At 39.3% G+C, this 21,938-nt stretch overlaps 1 protein-coding gene across 2 annotated transcripts in view; it reads left to right on the forward strand.

Annotated features, from left to right (window-relative positions):
* Positions 1–206: 206 nt before the first annotated feature.
* LOC131049470 (splicing factor SF3a60 homolog) overlaps positions 207–21,938 on the forward strand; it is a 69,020-nt gene continuing 47,288 nt past the window's right edge. The window contains exons 1-5 of one of the 2 annotated variants that reach the window (XM_059213821.1): positions 207–643; positions 809–873; positions 1,100–1,331; positions 1,435–1,548; positions 2,044–2,148. In XM_059213821.1, the coding sequence (XP_059069804.1) occupies positions 1,158–1,331; positions 1,435–1,548; positions 2,044–2,148 (393 nt within the window). In that variant the 5' untranslated portion in view covers positions 207–643; positions 809–873; positions 1,100–1,157. The remainder of the gene's footprint in view (positions 644–808; positions 874–1,099; positions 1,332–1,434; positions 1,549–2,043; positions 2,149–21,938) is intronic. The other variant, XM_057983526.2, reaches the window with a different exon arrangement.

Below are 21,938 nucleotides of genomic sequence, written 5' to 3' on the forward strand. Positions count from 1 at the left end.
AACTGAACTGACAAATTTAAACGGCAACGTCTATCCAGCCGTCACACGTGCATTTAGAATGCTGTATAGACAACACGTCTTTATCTTATATTTTTGCTTTTATTTTTAGTTCTTTATTATCATTTTTAATGTATAAGTTATATTTTGTGGCAGCTTTCCCCCGGAAAGTTGTAAAACGCCCGGTAAAAAGATGTCCTCGTTTAAATTGAGAAAGACTCAGCAGGGAAAAAATAAATGAAAAACGAAAAACCGAAACAAAAAATATAAATGAAAAACGAAAAACCGAAACAGATATAACAATGCGGATGTTTGCAGACCTCTGCTCTTGCGAACGTCTCTTGCAGCGTCTATTCTAAACGAGTCGACGATAATTGGCACATAATAAACCTGAAAGAATTTTCTCTACTTCGATCATGATTTTTCTCTACAGATATACGATTAATGGTTAAAAGATTCTTTACAATATCACTTCAGCAGATATACAGTCGGGCGGCAACGGCTATATAGTAGTTTCTCAACGGCCATAAATAGGTAGGGCTCCAGCTGCCTGCAGTCGTCTCTCGTATCTCACGTCACTCGTCTCTGCTTCTGCACTCTGCAACAGCGAAGAGTCAGCACGCCACCACGAACTCAACAGTGAACTGTAAGTACCTGTGGACTTTAAACACTCGCAGAAAAGAGGCTCGCAGAATAAAGAATGAAAAAACCCTAAGCTTTTTTTCTACGAATTTTAGGGCGAACTATAATGATTTTTTTCGTTGAATTTTCTTTAATTCAACACGTCACCACGTCACCACGTCTGCAACAGCGAACAGTCAGTACATCACCATGTGACAGCGAGGTGCGAGCGGCCAGCGAACTGAGCAGTGAACTGTAAATACCCGTGGATTGTAAACTCTCGCTGATTAGAGACTCGCAGAATAAAGAATGAAAAAACCCTAAGCCTTTTTCCTGCAAATTTTAGGGCGAACTATAGTGATTTTTTGTTGAATATTCTTTAATTTCGCTGGATTTCGGACTTCATGTATTAAATTGGTGAACCCCGTGAGATAGGTTACAACTTACAAAATGATTATATATGTGTCATGTCTTTTTTCAGGGTTTTTACATTCGGAGCTTATTGTGAGCTGTTCTGAAATTCTAAATCCCTTACAAGGATGTCGTCGACACTCTTGGATGTGACAAGGGGTGCTCATGAGGAGGTGGAGCGTTTAGAGAGGTTAATAGTGAAGGACTTCCAGAGAGAACCTGCCACAAACAAGGATCGCTTGTATCAGAATCATCGTGTCAGCAATATGGTTAATTCTATTATGTCTACAACTCAAAAACTGGTCAGCATCTACCTCTCTTATTCATTTAATGACAAAATTCTATAGAAATTTTTTAGTTTCCTGAACTTGAGTTAATCTCAGTGGAATAATCATGTTTCAACAGATTGAGATATACGAAGACAAAGATCACGCCAGGAAGGATGAAATTGCAGCTCTAGGAGGGCAAGGTGCGAGTGGTCAGAATGTTTTCGGTGCATTTTATGATCGTCTAAAAGAGGTAGGGATGTTGTTATTTACATTGTCTATGAGTGTTAGTAATATTGTCCATTTTATTGTCTAAAAGAGCTAGGCATGTTGTCGTTTATCCCAAAGTCTAACGCTCATTTTAATTGTGATTGAAAATGTTAACAAAAATGCCAGTTTTTTCATGATTTGAAGGCATTTCATTAAGGCGAGACGGTAGACCTTGTTGCGTTTGAGTTGCCATTTTCATCTAATTTCTCTTTCTCCATCTGGATGCCTATTATGTCTGCTCGACTTGGGTTTTAGTTCAAAATGATCAATCTGCCTGTGCAAATTTTCTTAAGAAGATGCTTAATTGAGATATTTTCTCTTCAGTTAGATTTCAAATTTGAGGATTACTAGCTCTACATATTTGAATTGTTCAAAAAGTCTCCAAAAATCATTACAGCCACTTGATATTAAGTTTTAACTACCACTGGTTGTGAATATGTTTGGAAGTTTTGCTTATATCTTAAAACTTAAAGTGCAGATCCGTGAATATCATAGACGGCATCCGACTGCTCACATTGTTGATATGTTGGATGATCCCGAGGAATTACTGAAGGAGGAACCCCAGATTGATTTCAGTGGGGAGGTATCTATGTTGTTACTCTTTCATTTTATTCTCATTGATTCCGTTGATGCTTGCATGCATAATTAGAATTACTCAACTTGTTTAATTATCATTGCAGAGAAGTAATTGTAGTTTGTTTAGATTTTACAATCTTATGTTGTTTTGTGTCTAAAAAATGCTTTATTCTGCAGTTTCTTGGCATATTTGTTGTGACAGAAGTTAGACTGTTGTTTTATTTCTCAAAGTTTACTCTAAAGCAATGCCCTAAATCCTGAAAATATAAATTTAGACCATAAAGATGGAGTTTATTAACCTTATACCACAACGTCAAGCTAACTACTGTACAGTTTGATCTAGTGGAACGATCCTTCACCGATAGAAAGAGAAGTGAGTGTACAATACAAGTATTCCCTCATGGCATACATCTATTGCTTTTTGGAACAGGAACTGAAGAGATTGGAGAAAAGTAATCTCACAAATACTTTTTCAGTTTGAAAAGCAAAAAATGGGAAAAAATGTTAAAACCCTGAAATCGATAGAAATTGAGTTGAGGTAACCTGCTCTGAGTATTCTTTCCAGAGTCTCCGTCTCCCTTGTATGAGATATTAGATTCTGGCAAGAAATAAAACTTTCTAAATTGATTTTGCTCAACTAGCAGCCAATCTGCAGTTTGATCCAAAGGATGAAGATGGTCAAGAATTACCATACAACACAGCCTTGTGATCATTACACATTTCCATAACTTTTTAACAACTTGAATGGATGTTGCTGAAAGGTGAAGAGGAGCTGTGAAAATCTGATCAAGTGGGGTATTTGAGAGATGAATTATGTGAAGGTAGTTCTCCATAAAACTGTTGGATCTATGCTGTTACTTGGCAGACAGATTTGTCTGCTAGAGCCAAATTTATTAATTGCATGTTTTATGCCAGTTCCCAATCTCAGATAAGTTTTTTGCATGCAACTAGTATAAGGGTTGCAGTGAGGTTGATGTTACTAAATGAGTGCATATTGAAGCCTCTCAGAATTATTGTATGATTCACTTGATCATTATAAGCCAATAACAAATTTAGATTGGCGTTGCTTGGAAATGATATTTTATATTGCAGATGAGTTATTAAAGTGAACAACCAATGTGTGCATAACTTGAGCTTGACGCTTGCCTGACCTTTATTTTATTCTTATATCTGAGAATCTCATGCCGCTCCATCCAAGGAATGCCTGAAAATTTAAGAGGTAGAGTGGGAAAGGAGAAATTAAAGACTCCTAGAAATTTGATGTTGGCAACTAAAATGTTCCTAGGGTCGTGCTTCTGTTTTACTCGAGTTATAGCTGTTAATTTACTGTTAAAAAACCTAGGCACTTGTTAATATAGAGACTGCAGATCTAAAGAAGGTATTAAATTAGACCAATACAATTCAATAGGATCCTCAAGGGCTATTGTAATACATTAGTAATTGACAGAGAAAAACAAGCTGGGCGCTGGTCCTCTTACATGTCTATGATTTAGTGCTGTCCAGCCCTTCTGCAGCAGTCACAAGGTCTGAAATTGGCACAACAATGCCCAGTTCTACTGTTTATACCTCTGCCCGTGCTTAAATAACAGATAGGAATGAAATGATGGCATATTACTGTATCCGGTTCCAGTTGGGAGTTATTTAGCTCTCTCTGGAGGGAAAATGGTTGTCCACAAGTTAGGGTTTGAGACAGGTTACCCTTCAAATTTGAACATCTAGCTACAGCAGCCTGAGGATCAACTTCAGTGTGATTGGAATGATGCTGCTGTAGATTATGAGGACCTCCAAATAAATCATGACAAACCCTCCATGGAATTGTTCCTTGCGAACCCTTTGACTGGAATAGTAGTGCTCCGTTATGACCTAATCACACATCACCCCATTACAAATGGGGACCCCCTACTTTGTAGATCCTCTTGGTCTTTTGGTTTTGGTTCTTTTGGTTTTTTCACAGTGATCCCTTCAATCTACCCTTGTCTGCAAGCGTTTTGATGAAATTTGATCAAGTTTGCAAGTCGTTTGAGCGAATTTGACTAAGTCTAGAACTTGTTTTGCCTATTTTAAGGTTTTGCCCTTCCGACTTAGGTTTGAGGTCTTTTTTTTTAAGGTTTTGGAAAGTCTGAGCGTTGCAATGAAGTCAAAGCTCTTCAAGGAAGCCACCAGTGAAATTTGAGTGAATTCTAAGCACTTCCTATTTTTAGTAAGTTTCACTACGTCCCAGATTGGCCTAATTTTGCCAAAAATCAAACTTACTATTTTTAGTAAGTGTCACAGTGTCCTAGTTTGTCCTAATTTGATGTTTTGAAGTACTTACTATTTTTAGTAATTCTATTTTTGGCAGGTCCATCTCAGGCAGTGGTTAGAACATTGAAGGCAGAGCATTCCTGAAAATCCAAGTCTAAATCTGGAAAGTTAAAAAAGTAGGCAGTTGATAAAAAAATGACTACGTTGGAGTCCTTTCTTGAAGTGGAAAAAGCATGAAAAATCTTCTAAGCCACAAAAAATTCACTTCAAATAATCCGAAATGGCAAGCAAATCCAGGAAATGAACAAAAAATGTCTAAGGCAAGGAAACTTTCCGAACCTCATCAAAATTCCCTCATCCTTGTTAAAATCCGCCCAAGTCTGGATTATGTTGCCAAATGAGGGTCAAGGAGGAATTCCTTGAAACATTAAAAAATCCTCCACATGATGAAAATCCCGCCCAAGCAGGAGGAAGGGCGCCAGAACAGGGTTTAGGAGGAATATTCCTCCAAGGTCAAAATTATACATAGGGTCTTGTTGTGACCTAATTCACGCATCGCCCCATCACAGATGGGGACCCCCTTGTTTTCGCTTTTTTCAGGTTTTGTCCTTGCTTTGCAGTTTCATAAATCTTCATTTTGAGAGTTTAGAGTTAAAGTTTTGAGGTCATCCGGGCCAGATTGAGAATTTATGCCCAGAATTGAATTTGAACGCTGCCAAAGTGTTCAGAAGGTCTGAAGGACGAAAATCGCAATTGCTTTGAGTCATTTCTGACAACCTGCTATTTTTAGAAATTTTTTTGCTTTTTCTACTGTTTTCTGCTTTTTTGAAACTAGCATCTGGGTTTTGTTCTTTGAGCTATTTTATTACTGCCCATTTTGTCAGAATTTGAAAATCTCGCCTCTAGATATAAAAAGCAGGGCTTCGAAAATTTTGCTTTTTTTTTCTTCTGAGATTAGGGTTTTGTTCTTTAGGTCATTCTGATCCTACCCATGTCTTCAGATTCGAAAATTTTTGCTTCTAAGTGTAAAAAGCAAGGGTTTGAAAATTTTGCTTTTTTCTGAGATTAGGGTTTTGATCCTCATGCCAAATTATTTCTACCCATGTTCTCAGATTTCAAAAATAAGGTCTCCAAGTGCAAAAAGCAAAATGGAAATCCAGATTAGGGTTTTTGTCCAGATGAACCAGCAAGGTATGAACATGGCATGAGCATTGTTGACCAAGTCAAAAGAAGGCAAGTGGAATGACACATCCAAGAAATTTTTTTTCATCTAGGTTGAAGAAATAAAAATGGCAGACGATCAGTTAAAATGTGGAAGAATTTTGAGAAGGATCAATTAAAAAATTGTCCAACAAGTGTTAAACTCCTACCAAGAATTAACTAACTCATGGTAAGGGTTACTTAACCCCTGCCTAAGGTTAAGCTTATTCATGCACCAAAAATGTCTAACAATTTTCAAAGTAGACCTCTTGTACAAGGAAGAAATTCTTTCCAAGTCAACTTTAAAAACATGGCACAAGCAAGAAATTCTTTCCAAGTCCAGTTTCAAGACATGGCATAAGGAAGATGTGCAAAATTCACCAAAGCTTGAGAAAGAATGTAGGGCCCACTTAGGCAAAATTGAAGATGGCATAGAATAAAAATGATATAAATTTCCTAGTTGGCTATAAAAGATGACATGGCATTCCAAGAGAATTAAAGAAGGCAAGTATGATGACTTGGCATTTAAGCAATTAAAAAATAAAAAAATAAGGGAAATAAAGAAATAAAATTAAAAATTAATTTTTTTTTTTTTTTTTTTTTGGCATGCCTTCCTCAAATTCGAATTTCTAGAAGGAGATTTAAAACAAATAAAACTTTCTAAAACATGATAGAAGCTTCTAAGGATAAATTCCAACTTCTTAGAGGGAGGACAAAACAATAAAACTTTCTAATTTTTGAGAATCTTCCAAGCTTCCTTCTAGAAGAAGGCAAAGGGTTTCAATTTTCTAAAGATAGAATAAAACATAAAGCTTCTAGAAATTGCTAAGAAGCTATAAAGACATGATGCCCATTCATTAATACTTTGTTTGCCAAGAAGAAGTTTGTATAGCAAAGAAGGAAGCATCAAAACTCTGTCAAAATTCGCTAAAGTTGAGAGAAGCTAGTAGCTTCAATGCATGATCAGATTATCCAACTTCAAAATCTGCCATGTCTACAGGTTTGGAAATCAAAGTGAACGGCTCTCAGGCCTAAAGATTATTAGATTCATGCCAAAATCTGATCATATTATCAGATTACCTTTGCAGAAGTAAAATAAATTCAAGGGTTTGAAGAAAAAAAATTCAAATTCTTCAGAGGAAGCAGCTCCAAAATCCAACTAGATTATCAAATTTTCAGAAGAATTTGGATGAGAAATAAAGCAAAATCAAGGGTTTGGATAAAATAAGTTCGATATTCTCCTTAAATTCACCATTGATAACAGTTTGAAGGAAAAAATTCTAGCTTGAACATCTCCAAAAGGAAGAATAAAGCAGGTCCAAGGGTTTGAAAGGGACATTCAAAAGGTTCAAGTTTGCCATCACCAAGATTTGCTGATAAAATTCTGAGTTCACCATTGATCATCCTTGAATCTACCTTGGGAAAAGAATTCAAATCTGCACATAGATTTCTCAAAAATCTTTCAAATCTGCCAAAAAAATAAAAATTCATCCAAGATCGTCCAAGACAGCAAATTGAAAGTGGACTTGCCCGAGGAAGAATAAATTCTGCCCTGTCAAAAAAGAAAAGTAATCTAAATTCACATTGTCAAACTGCTGCTATCATGGTCGGTGTTGTGACCATTTCACACATCGCCCCATTAGAATGGGGACCCCCTCTTTTGTTTTTGGTTTTGCTTTCGGTTGCTTGTTTTCTCTCTACTTTTAGGATTTTGAGTGAGTGAGTGGTCTGTCTGAGCTAGCTGGATTAGGGCTAAACCTTGGAAGCTCGTTTTTAGGGTTTCATTCAAGTTAAGTCTAGCCAAGTTTTGGAATTGTTAATAGTCTACCTGAAGATTCATGATTGTCGGAATGAAGTATATCTTTCAGGAGAGTCAAATTGGTTAGGTTAGGGATAGGACAGGTCTCAAGTCAGGTCTAGATTGAAGGAGGGTTTTTTTTGGGTAAGGTCCTGTTTGTTTCTGAGTCTGAGTCAGCTAAGCATGGTCAGTGAAGAAAGGGAGTCCAGTCGGTCAAGTTAAATAGAGAATGAGATGGATTAAGGGCCTAAAAACCTAAATTTCGCTCCTGACCCTTTCAGGGGCTCCAGAGTGAAAATCTTTAGTAGATTGGATTTCCTTCACGATTTTGGCTGAGTTTTGACATGTTTGAGGATGGATTTATGTGTTCTTGCCTAAGGATGAATTTGACCGATTTTGGAGAGCCAGATGATGCCTAAAAGAGGAATTTTGCTCTTGACCCTCCCAAAGGGTCCAGAGCGAATTACATCCTAAAACACTATTTCTTGCCTTAGATGAAATTACAAACTGGTTCCTGGCCTTGAAAATGATCTAGCCTTGCCCTGTGAAATGGTTTTAAACTAAAAAATTGAGCAGTTTAGCCTGGAATGAAAAAATCACTCCTGACCCTTCCAGAGGGTCCAGGGCGAAAATTCTATTTGAGCTTATTTGTCATTAATTTTGGCTAAATTGTGATGTGTAGGGCATCTTGGAGGAAAGATTGGATGTCATTTGATACATTTGAAGATTTGAAAGCATGAGTAAATGAGGAATTTTTGCCAAGAAGGGTAATTTCGCTCCTAACCCTTCCAGAGGGTCCAGGGCGAAATTCCCAAATACTTCTATTTTGCAGTGAAGAAGGTCAAGTCTGTGGCATGATTGAAACAAGGACAACTCCCTTTTGCCTCTTGAGGCTGTTTTGACTTGGAAAAATGAAGGATTTTGCCTAAAACCAAATTTTCGCCCCTGACCCTTCCGGAGGGTCCACGGCAAAAATCTCTATTGGAGTCATTTCTTGCCTTGTTTGGTCAAATTGAAGTGTTTAAGACATGATGAAAGGAAGAATCAAGCCCATATCATGAAATTCGCTCCTGACCCTTCCAAAGGGTCCAGAGCGAATTTTCTCAAAATCACTCTTTGCTATCAAGTTTTTGCTAAGGCAAGTATGGGATAAGGTGAAAAATAGAAGGAATTGCCCCTGGAAGATAATTGAGATTGTCAAAGATGAAGCAATTGAGCCTAGAAGAGATTTTCGCTCTTGACCCTTCCAAAGGGTCCAGAACGAAAATCCTCAAAGTCATCCTTTCTTCCGAATTTTGAGCTAAACCAAGCTTAGACATGGGAGTGAGGCAAGTTGTTCTATGCCTGGAAAATGATTTGAAGTTGAAAAAGTGAAGGAATTGCCCTAAAACCTAAAAATCGCTCCTGACCCTTCCAAAGGGTCCAGAGCGAAAATCTTATTTGAGCTTATTTTTCACTAATTTTGGCTAAATTGTGATGTGCAAGGTCTCTTGGAGTGAAGATTGGACATCATTTAAAGATTTGGAAGCATGCAAAATGAAGATTTTTGGACAAAATGGTGAATTTCGCTCTTGACCCTTCCAAGGGGTCCAGAGCGAAATTCCCAATATCTCTCATGTTGCAATGAAAAAGGTCAAAGCATAGGCATGAATGGAAGAAGAATAGCTTCTTTTTGCCTCCTGAAGAAGTTTCAACTTTGAAGAATGAAGGATTTTTGCTTAAAACTTAATTTTCGCTCCTGACCCTTCCAGAGGGTCCAGAGCGAAAATCTCTATGAGGGGTATTTCTTGCCTTGTTTGGTCAAATTGAGAAGTCTAAGGCATCATGAAAGGAAGAATGAGCATATTCAAACCCTTAGGCATGTTTAGAAATCATTGAAAAGTGAAGGAATTGAGCCAAATGGTGAAATTCGCTCCTGACCCTTCCAGAGGGTCCAGGGCAAAAATTCTAAAACCTATCTTTTCTTCCAAAGTTTGGGCAAAGCTAAACTTAAGCATGGGTTTGAGGAGACTTTTGAATTGCCTTGAAGTGAAATTGGATTGTTAAAAATGAAAATTTTGAAGCCAAGAAAGAATTTCGCTCTTGACCCTTCCAGAGGATCCAGGGCGAAAATCTCAAAATCCCCTATTTTGCCTTGCAGGAACGAACCAAGCTTGGATGGAGTGAAAGAAGAAGACCTTTGCCTAGCCTTGAGGGGTGGATTCAAGACAAAATGATGAAGAAGTAAGCTCAAGCAAGAAAAATCGCTCCTGACCCTTCCAGAGGGCCCAAGGCGAAATTCACATTTTCACCTAATTTCCTCATAAAAAATTGAAATGCAAGACTTGATTAGGTCAAAACAAGCATAAGCTCGCCTTCTGGGAGATTTTGGAGTGAAAGAAATGAGATATTCAAGACCTAATTGGAAAAATCGCTCCTGACCCTTCCAAAGGGTCCAGGGCGAAAATATCAAAAAATCTATCATTCAACCTTGTTTGATTGAGTCTAAGGCAAATTGCAAGATTGAGAATACAAAGACATGGAAATTTGCAAATATTGGTTGAGAAAATTTCAATTTTATCAAGTGAGCAAGTCTAGACAAGGGGTTCAAACCATCACTTTGGATATTTTGATGCTCAAGGAGGAAACAAGTTTCATTAAGTCTTGATCAAACCTTAATATTCCTAAGCTAGCCCACAATTTTCACTAAATTTGCCAAATTCAAGACATTTGGGAAGCTAAATCAAGTTTGCATGAATTAATGCCTTTATAATTTAATTAACTAATTTCCAAGCCTTAAAACAAATGAAAAAACCCACCTTTGAAGCCTTGGAATTAATTTTAAAACTTAAAAAATCAAGGTGAGCACTCAAAATTCGTTTCTTTGCTTTTACAAGCAAGTCGGCCTCCTTCTAAAAGGGATTTTATTTTATTTTTGTTTATTTGCTAGGTCAGCCTCATGGTTGATTAGGGTGAGCGCCCTATATAAGAGAGGAGTGTTGTAGCATTTTCAAATCATTCATTCATTATTCCTCTCATGTGAATTTCAAGAGCAGATTGGAGGAGCAAATTCTGGCAGATTGGAGCGAATTTCTTGCTAAGATTGGAGGCTAATTTCCAGAAATTGTTGAGTGGTTGGAGGCTAGTGGAGGGCAAAAAGGCTAATTGAGGCATATTTCATCCAAAAGAAGGCCAGAAATTCAATCTTTGTCCAGCAAAATCCAGTCTTCTTTCATCATTTTCCAAGGTTTTATAGTTAGGCTTTCAAAGGAGGAGGTATGAAGAATCAATTTTTTTGAAGTTCTTATTCAAGACTTATTGTGATTTCATAGCAATTTTGTAAAGTCTAAGTCTTGAAAATCCAATTTCCATTCATAATTAATTTGAAAATGTATAATTCCTGATTTATCATGTCTTTTTCAAATTAATATCTTAAGTTATACCCTTGAAAGGTCTTAAATTTCATGCTTTAAGGTATGATGCTCAAAGACTAATTTTAAGTTTTTGTGTAGGTTTCAAATAACCACCCAAAGCCGGAGGATCTATTACTTAGCAGACTCTCAACAAAGAAGATCGGGCAAGGACAAAGAATAACCTCTTCCAATCCAGCATTCCAAGGCGAGGTACATCATCATCCTGCACATCAAAGACAAAAGAAGTCAAAGCAAGGGTTCGTTGAAGAAGCAGATAGTTTCAGATGAATTAATTAAAGCTAGCTTCTCAGCATCATCAAATTGGATATCTACCAAGTTGCAAGTATCAGACAAGGTGGCATCCTAGTCATCACTCCTCCAGTCAGGTTGGTCCACCTCAGCATGTCCAGATTCAATGTACTTGACTCATTAAAGGTGGCACAAACTTCGATGTACCTACCCCAGCTATCCATTGGTTGAATATTCCAAAGAAGACGTGTCCAATTAATACAATTATTTCATTGGTTAGAATTGAGTTTGTTGTAACAAACCCTAATTAGGGTTTTCATTGTAGAATCTTGGCCATTGATCTCAAATTGATCTTAGCCATTGAATTGTATTAAGGGCACTATATAAGCCCCGACTCTTCATTTGTAAAGGAGAATAGAAAGTAGTTAGTGAATAGGGAGTCGATAGCTAATAGTTAGTCAGTAGTTAGAAGGTGAATAGTTAGCTAATAGTGGATAGTCAGTTGATAGAATAGCACTTAGAATAGAATAGAGAGAGAAGGCAAAGATTGTTGCCAAGATGTTGTAAAAGACTTGTAAAACTTCATTGAAGAAATGGTGAAATCTATGGGTCGATTCAACAATTTGCATGGTCTCTATACTTCTCAAATTTGATTTCATGTTATTAGATGAGTGGAAGAAATGTGTTTGATTTATGGTGAAATTTGTATATCCATACTACTAGCAGGTTGTTGATTGCAGACTTGCCTTGTGTAGTCAACTGGAATCATTCAGCTTAAGCTCAACTTCAATTGTCGCTTCTTCATGGATATGCATCAGCCTGATGGTGTCTATGCTTGTAGCGATGATCTGAACATCATAAAGCTTTCCTCCGAAGATCGCACTAACCTTGTGGAGATGGTCCTGAGATGTCAAAACAAGACTTAGTTAGAATTTCACCAAAGGTTATTCATTGCTCCTACATTCTTAGTGTTAGAATTAGATCCTTTCCTCGCCCTCATCCTTTTCCTTTTTTTTTTCAAATTCTAGGCCAGTGAAATCTTGTGATTCCAGCAAATCAGATGTTTAGGTCATTGAGTGTAAGTCCCCTTGTGATTCCAGCAAATCACATCATACCACAGAGAGCTTATCCACACGTAGAGATCCTACATACAAGAACCTTGGAGTTACTCCGACTGATCCTTCGGCAAGATCTTCAACAGTCGGGAACTTTGTTCAAGAGAGGATAAGGTACCTTTAGGTATTTTATTCTGTGTTTGCATGTGCATAAAAAACACATCAACAAAATTGGCGCTAGAAGGAGGGCCATGCGAAAGTTTGATTATCAAAAGGAACAGTACTATCTAGAAAATTCAATTTTTTTTTTTCAACATGAGCATGTATCACGATGGTGTTGCCACATGAAGGATTGAATGAGGTAGGGCAACCTAATTTGGAAATAGGCAACGTTCAAGAGGACATTATTTCGGGATTGAATGACCTTGCGTGGAACTTAAGGAGAAGTGAAGCTGAGTATACTAGAGTTAGAATTATCTTGGAACAAGAAGCAGACAGAGCTGAAGAACGCCAAAGAGCCGCCGCCAGAGAACTTCGCAATCAGAGGAACCTGCTTTAGTCTCCGTAAAACAGATCATCACACTGGATCGTATTGGTTCTTTCTCGCCTGAAAAACACCAAAGAATATTGAGGTCTATGCCAGGCACCAAGAATCTAACTGAACTTCAGTTTACTTCAAGATCGAAGCGGGCTAAGAGAGAAGATACCCCAAGAGAGTCTGAACCGAGATTAGAAGGCACTTCTAAGTCATCACAAGCTCCATCCCTTCAAGAACTAGTACAAGCAATTCACACAAGTATCCAAGCAATCACTCAAACAGCAAGCCAGGTCGGGTCATCAAGTTCTCAATCAAGTTTCCAACCTTCGGGAAGCACGATGGCTCCTCCTCCTCCTCCTCCTCCTGTTCATTCACTCAACAACGCTACATGGATGATCAATAATCCATCACCATTAGAATTTGCGATCTATCATGACATGCCAAAGAATCCTGAGAATTTCTGTCCCAAATTCAATGTCAGTGATTTCAATCGTACAGTAGAGGATCATATCAAGATGTTCGAAGATCTTCTTCATAACAGGCGAGTTGAATATGGACATGTAGCATGTAGGCTTTTTCCCTACTCATTAGGAGAAGAGGCATACTTCTGGTTCATTCACTTACCGACAGGGTCAATCAGGACTTGGGATGCAATGAAAGATACATTTATTGCAAAATTTGGTATCCCAACCACTCCAGCTGAGCTGTATAGACAGTTTGTTGAGATTCGAAGGAGAGAACATGAGCCGATCACTTCTTTCAATAACAGGTTCCACAGGGCTTACACTATGTTACGACATCCCTATCTTATTGCTGACCCAAGGGAGATCTATTATGGAGCCTTAGATCATCTTACTGCCATGTTCGTAAGGACACATCCTATCCCAAATGATCTAAACGCAGCTTACGCAAAAGCTATTGAGGTCAGTAAGCACATGGGACAGAATATTACTGGGACGCTACTTCATATGGGACCAACTGCAGCACCGAACCAAATACAAGCAGTTAGTATGGCATTAACCAACCAGATTCTAGTCATGAATCCTATTCCACAAGCAACATATCCTAACATGCAGTCGGTGAACCAGTTGGTGCTTCATCCCGGAGTTGCACTTTCACAAGCCCCACCAGCACAACCTGTGTACCTACAAAATGCAACAAATACTTCAAAGAACACAGGAAGAAAAGGACGAAATGAAGGAGTTGATTGAACAAGTCAAGAAGTTGTCAACTGAGGTAACTCATTTGAGAAACCAGAATAATCAACTTCAAAGTATGCAAAGGATCAACCAAGGCCAACAAGCATGCAATCAAAATTTCCATGGAAATAATAATCAGGGTTTCAGGAATAACTATCAAGGGAACAATAATCAAGGCTTTCAAAGGAGAACATGGAATACAACCCCTAATAATGGAAACGTGGTGACGCCATTAGACAACCCATCAAGTTCGCAGAATCAAGAAAATCATCTTACCAGTAAAGTGTTTCTAGCAGAGGCGGCCTTGTCCAGCTGGTGTAGGCTCCACAATACAAACCAACATTCTGAGTTGCAGTGTCCTGAATTCAAAATTGCAACCGACATATTCCAGCAGGAGATGCGAAGCAATGATCCACCTGAAAATCCTCCTACAACAGGATATGAAATGGTCCCAACTACCTGGTACGATCAAGCCATGGTTGTGGAAAGCTACAAACATTTACCAAGAGGAGAAAATAACCAAGCTCAGAATGGAAGATTTCCACTGGAATCGGCTAATGGACCAATGGTACCTCCTGGTTCCCAGTTTCCACCTGCATCAACAAATGAACTTGTTGAAGACTCAGAGTATTATTTCCCACCTTTGAATAACGTTGTCTTAGTTGAGGGGATAAAAGAAGTATTCCACCAGTCCTCAGGAGGTGTAGGCCTGAGGGTATACCAAAGGAATCAGAGAAATCAAGAACCTCTGACAACATCGATCCCTCCAAACAATTTCTCTACTCCTCCAGATCCCCAAGCTAGTAATAATCCGGAGTATCCACAAGATATGCGAGACTATAGGCAAAGGAATATGCCTCCTCCGCCAAGAAGTGAAATGAAAAGATTGGCTATGTTGGTATTGGAAGAGCTCAAGAAGGTTAAAATTACCCTCCCACTGTATGAACTACTGAAGGTCTCAAAAATTAAAGACACTGTGATTCATAGTCTGAGTGATTCAAACACAGTAAGGCCAAGTGTTCAGAATACGTCCAAAGAAGTGATCAACAATGTTCAGGCCTCCGTTAATGTAATTGAAGATGAAGCTGATAGCAAGCAACAATCTGAACAAGACGAATGTATGGTCCATACCATTACCTTCCCAGCTAAAAAGGAAGATATGTTAGAAGGAAAGGTATTGCTCAAAAGAGGCGAGGCTAAGAAAACTCAATCCACTGTCAAAGAAAGTCTCACTACAAGTCAGATCCTTCCAAAAAAAGGGGTTGCGGCTAAGAAAGATGCGATCAAGAAAGGAAAGCCTCTAAAGAATACAGATAATTCGAAAGAGGAAACGTCAGAAAAGATTGACAATTCAAAGATCAATGAAGTGAAGAATCAAGAACGCAATGAGGATTCCTCAATCCTTTACCAAGGGAAAGATGAGCCAGCCCCGTTCCTGTTGTCAGTCAGAATCTTTGGGAAATTATTGCACAACTGTCTATATGATTCAGGAGCTTCTAGTAACGTGATGCCTTTGGCTGTCTGCCAGAAGCTGGGAATAACTCCTGCACCTACCAGGGTGAAAGTTACTCAATTAGACAAGAAAGAAGTTCCGGTCATAGGAGAACTGAACAATATCCACATGCAATTAGCTGCAGACCCAAGGGTTCAAAATTTCATAGACATATTAGTCGTGGATATACCCGACACATATGGGATGCTTTTGAGTAGAGATTGGTCACGAAAGTTGAATGGATATGTGTCGACGGACTTTGCACATATGTGGCTACCCTGGAGAGGAGTTCCAAACCAAATCAAAATCGACAGTACTCCAAGATTGAAACTTATGATAACCGAGTATGGAGAAGATAATGAAGTCCTATTCTTAGAGAGTGATTTAGGGACATACAAACCTAAAGTGGAAGAAGTCTTGATGATACAGAACCTGCAAGACAAAGACAGTCAACAAAAAGTGATGGAATCCACATAAATTGTTGTGGAAAGTGACCAAGGATCCGACCAGGATGATGATGGAATGTTTGAAAATTTTAGAAAATTTGTCCACAAGAATGTGCAACAAAGTATGCAACTTGGCAACTTGGCGTCCGTCCGAGATCTGCTCCTCCCCAACTGGTGTAGGATACATAATGCTGTCCATTCAGAATTATCTTGTGCTATGTGTAAGACTGCATTAGAACAGGTATACAAGAGGGTCCCACAGACATTGATCGTAGAAGAAATTGAAGACCCAGAAGTTGAAAGTTCCTCAGAAGATGAAACTCTATCCGACACATCAGTGGAAAGCCCAGAGGTCCAAGAGACAGAAGACCAAGGAAATTCAATATGGACATTAAGGTTCGATGGATCTAAATCCAAGCAAGGATCCGGAGCAGGCTTTGAATTAATTAGTCTGGCAGGAGAAACTTACCTCGCCGCCCATAGGCTACAATTCCCTTGCACCAACAATGTGGCTGAATATGAATCCTTGATTCATGGGTTATTGCTAGCTATCAGAAAGAAAGCTAAAATACTGCAAGTATATGGAGATTCAGAAATAGCGATAAGACAAATCAGAAGGCAATATGTGTGCCATGACAAAAGGCTGACTAGATACTGGAATTGAGTTTGGGACCTCATCGAAAGTTTTGAGGCCTTCAATATCAAGTCCATATACAGCCATCGGAATCAAGTGGCTAATTCTCTTGCACAAGCCGCTAGCTCTTTGATACCATTAGCAATAGAAGGATTGAAGAAGTTCACAGTAGAGCTGACCTTGGTATCTTTAGTCCCAGGTAACATCACCAATTTTCAAGTCTTTGAAGATGACAAGCATATATTGGATTTCTTGACCAACACGGACGTCTTCTTAGCCCAAATCATTGATGAAGAAGAAATTGAGGGAGCAGAATTGGATGCAGAAGGAGTTTTGAATTTGAAAACAAACACTATTCCAAAAGGAATGGTGGAGTTAGAAAGAATCTTTGATCTCGACAAATTGAGGGAGATGAAAAGCCACAGCATGGAAGGAAACGTGTGTGACACAATCAATGTTGGTGATGATAGACAAGTTAAGAATGTGCTCATTGGAAAGGCCTGCACTACACAAGAAAGAAACGGTATCCTAAAAAATGTAAGAGATTTCCTAGATGTCATCGCTTGGAGCTATGAGGATCTCAAGACTTATGATACTACAATCATCACTCATACAATCCCTTTGAAACCAGGAAGCAAACCGTTTAGACAAAGACAAAGGCCGGTCAATCCTTTACTGGAACCTTTAATATATCAAGAGGTTAAGAAACTACTCTCGGCCAAAATCATCTTTCCAGTAAGACATTCGATGTGGGTCGCCAACCTGGTTCCCGTCAGGAAAAAGAGTGGAGAAATCAGATTGTGTGTTGATTTCAGAAATCTCAACCGAGCCTCAGAAAAGGATAATTATCCACTACCATCGTTAGATGAAGTATTGCAGATTGTTAACGGGTCACAGATGATGTCGTTTTTGGATGGATATTCAGGTTATAATCAAGTTTTGGTTGAGCCAGAAGATTGACTGAAGACCGCTTTCACTACCAAGTGGGGAACATTTGCATACAAAAGGATGCCTTTTGGTCTTATCAATGCTGGGGCCACATTTCAAAGAGCCATGGATATCGCCTTCAGAGACCTAATTGGGAAATGCATCATCATATACATGGACGATATCACAGTTTTCTCCAGAAAAAGGGGAGATCATGTGGATGATTTAAGAAGAGTCTTCCAAAGGTGCAAAAGATATGGTGTTTCTCTTAATTTGAAGAAATGCATATTTGGGGTTACAGAAGGAAAGCTGTTAGGACATGTCATTTCAGAAAGAGGAATCTCTATTGATCCTGAAAGAGTGAAGGCTATATCAACCATCAACTTGCCAGCCAGTAAGAAGGAACTCAAATCATTCTTCAGCAAGGTCAACTTTGTCAGAAAATTCATCACCGGGTTCGCCTAGATAGTCAGGCCTTTAAATGAGATGTTGAAGAAAGACGCGAAAATTGAATGGTCGACACAGGCCAAGAGAGCATTCGAGGAGATAAAGTCGGCAATCGCAGAAGCACCAGTACTGATCAGTCCTGATTACATGAGGCCCTTCTACCTGTATTCTTTCGCCTCTGAATACACTTGTGCAGCTATTCTCACCCAGAGGAGTGAAGAGAAGGACGAGAACCCAATTGCATTCATGAGTACCCCGTTGAAAGATGCGGAACTCAGATATCCCAATATTGAAAAACAGGCATATGCATTGGTCAAAGCCATTAAAAAATTTAGACATTACCTCTTAAGGGCCAAGATCTACGCAATTGTACCAGATGCAGCGGTAAAAACCCTCCTCATGCAAAATGAACTAGGGGAGAGAAGAGGCAAGTGGGTTGCCATCATTCAAGAATTTGATATTGAAATCCAGCCTATGAAACTTGTTCGAGGGCAAGCTTTAGCTCAGACACTGGCAGTCGACGGCCCCGGATTGATCCAACAAGTTTATGAATTGGATGATGTCACCCCAGATGAATGGTACAAGGAAATTGTGACTTGCTCAACAACAAATGCCCTGCTCGCATGACATCCACTCAGAAAAGAGCATTAAGGATAAAATGTCAGCATTATATGCTTCAAGGATCCGTCCTATATCGCAGGAATCACGAGGGAATATATCTAAGGCATCACATGGCGACCCCCAAAGCCGGAGGAGCTACTAGTCGGCAGGCCCTCATCAAGGAAGATCAGAGGAGTGACGAATTGGAGACCAGGATCGTGTCCAAGTGGAGTAATATCGGAGACACCAACTTAGGAAACTTCAATGTGAAGAAGTTTCGAGAGTCCCCTACATTGGCAAGCCATCACCTGTTGCGAGGAGGATAATTGAAAGTGGCATCATCAAGTGTCATGAGCTAATGATTGAGTGTGCCCGCCACTATGACTCACAATCAAGGATGATCGTAACCAAAGATGGGAACATCTTAGCTTACCTTTCAGAGGAAGCTATAAGCGAAGCTCTTCATCTTCCAGACCATAAAGATATGATTTACAAAAGCTTAGAAGGAGCAAGGTTGGTCTATGAAGATGATCTTGAGACTTGTCTGAATCTCATCAATAAGAATTGGTTGCTCAAAAGTCGGCCTCGACTGAACAAGATTCCCAATACACCGCATAGGATCGACTTCTAGGAGGAATACAAAGATTTGATAACTTTGCTCAATCGAGTTACAGGGGCTCCTCAAGCCTTCTTCTTCGAAAAGTGGATGTTTTTCTTCATTCAAATGATAGTCCAAGGAAAAGGAATGCTTCATTGGGCCAAAATTATTAGCAATTGTCTGGACGTGCAATTGAGAAGGCTAACACCCACCAAATCATTCCACATGAGCTCATATGTTATATATGCCTTAATCAGGAGTTTCGAGTATGCAGGGCTACCTCACAGAGGAGCGATCGGAAGAGGACCCGGAGAAATAAGGGTTTGTGATTCTTATGTTCATCTGCATCATCCGCCTAGAAGTGACTACAAGTTAGTCAATGATACTTTCACGATGAACATCACTAGGATATTGCAAGGAGGAATTCACAATCGTCTGTCTCTGGATTCACAAGACATTGTGAAGAAGTATGGCGCCTGGTTCATCCAATTTAAAAAGTTCACATACATCAGAATTCAGGGGTGTCCTTCACCTCCCTACATGTTGCCAAGATATCCAACAGACAGGATAGTGCTACTTGAGGTGACTAGACAGTTGGCAGCTTATGCAAAGGCATCCAGACACAAGCATGGAAATGGAATTCCCGTGCCCATCATATTGGGGAATTCAGTTGAGGTGTGTCCTAACACTCAAGCCTCGGAGGATGCAGAGAAGGAATTATCTTTATACTCATTCTCATTCTTTGCCTCGTGGGAGAATTTTGATCCTCATGGTTATATGGAGGAGATAGTCGGCAGGAAGTACAAGCATGAGTCTTAGGTGGAGGACTTTTGGATGAATCTCCTAGGTGATTTAGAGGTTAAGAGAAGGATGCATTCCCGGCTACCCTTAGATCTCATCAGGAAATGCAAAGTTTATAGAGTAGCCGATCAAGCCCAAGATAATGGTAGATACCTCCAGTCATCTTATGAGAAGGAGGACAAGGAAGTGAAAATAGATTGGAATGAGCCCGAGGTTTTAGACTTGAGAGCCTTGATGGCCCCCATTTTATCCTGCACTCGCAGATGGGTGGATGTACAACATCAGAAGTTGAAAGAGCAAAATGTACCAATGACATTCACTTTGGAGGCAAGACCAGAGGAAGGAGAAGCAAGTGTGAGTGAGAATACTTCTCATTCCAAGGGCTCAAAGAGGAAAGAAAGACCTGAAAAAAGGGAACCCTCCAGGAAGAAGCAGAAAACCAATCCTGATCACCCACCAAGCACATCTTCTCGACATGAAAAGAAGGCAAGTCAAGGAGAAGATCAGGAGAAGATGGTATATGAAATTGATGAGTCTATGGAATCCATGGTACAAAATGACAAGCAAGAAAAGGGACAGACACCTCAGCAGTCGTCAAGTCAATCTCCCCAAGTTGATGCTAATGAGCTACATGAAGAGAAGAATGATGATGAAGCGACATCTCCTTTCCGAGAGGATAGACCACTGCTTAAAGAAATACAAGTAAGGGAAACAAGATCCCCCATTCCGGATTGGTTAAAAGAGAGACTGACAAGGGTAGTTGTGATTGAAGAGGAAGAAGATGTATTTGATTTAGAAAGCCTTATAGGAAGTTCTCAAGAGGTGATGGAAAAGAAGAAAGCCGCAAAGATGTCCAAGGTAATTAGAGATGAGACAGGATCCAGGAAATTGCAAGTAGCTACACCAGTAGTGGACAAATATGAGGGTGAGATTTTTGCAGATGAGTATGACTTAGAAACATTTGAGCTTGGTCCACTTACCTCCGAGCAAGTAATGGAAGAAGCAACCGATTCATTTAAAGCACTTAAAGACAAACTTAAAGAAGAAATGGAAAAGAATAAGAAGCTTGAGAGGGAGGTCAGTGCTTGGAGAAGTTATTTTAGTCATCTCAATCAGCCCTTGAGACGTCAGGATCCGGCAATATCTCCGTTACAAGCACTCCCTCTTGAATTAGTAGGCGAGGCAGAAAGGGTCAAGAGCTTGGTTCAGCTTATGGGTTCTTGGATTGATAAATTCCACACGGTAGCCGTTGAATTTGCAACGAGAATGATGAAGACAGTTCATCGAGCTATCCAGGTCCTTGAGATTATCCATAATCTAATGATAACTATAGCTACATTCACTCATACTAGAGATGTTATCATTCTTGTCTTACAAGTGATAAGACAAACACCAAGACGGATTCTGGCACAAGAAAGGATAATGGATGGAGGAACCCATAACCTCTTACAGTGGTTAGCTCTGCTCCAGATGAAAGAGGTCCTTTTTGAAGACATCAACACCAGATGCAGTCAAGTTGAAGGTATCATTCATCCAATTCAAGATAGGGTGTTTGAGGTGTTGTGTACCATTCTTGACCGGCAGATCGAGATTGAGACAGATGTGGACATCCAAGAGTTGGAGGAGAGAGTCAAGGTCATCTTTTGCAAAGAGGAGAACATCATCACAGATAAGCAACGAGATCAGATGTTCACTACTATGTTCCTGATTGAGAAGACCAAAGAACTTGAACCTAGATGGGAGACAGCTCTTCTCACTGCTTTTGATCAAGTCCTTCACTTGGAAGAACGAATGAAGAATCTTCCCGAAATTCCCATTGTTGAGATTGAGGGAATTGTGTCCAGATTCATTGAATATGCTAGGAAAGAGCATAGGAAAGGGAACAACATTCTAGACGAAAAGTTGTTATAGGATGATGTGGCAGCTTAATTCCTATTGGTCTATGTTTCCTCGATATTTGTGCCAATGAATTATTGGCTATGCATTTAATGATGTTTATCTAAATGGGGACCTTTTGTAACAAATCCTAATTAGGGTTTAGGTGTCAAAATCTTAGCTGTTGATCTTCTTTCGATTTGGGCCATTCATTGTATTTGAGGATGCTATATATACCCTCACTCATTTTCATTTTATATATAGAAGTTAGAAAAAAGGAGAGAGAGCTTAGAGAGAAAAAG

This window comes from Cryptomeria japonica, chromosome 11 (assembly GCF_030272615.1).
Source record: "Cryptomeria japonica chromosome 11, Sugi_1.0, whole genome shotgun sequence".
NCBI classification, from domain to species: Eukaryota; Viridiplantae; Streptophyta; class Pinopsida; order Cupressales; family Cupressaceae; genus Cryptomeria; species Cryptomeria japonica.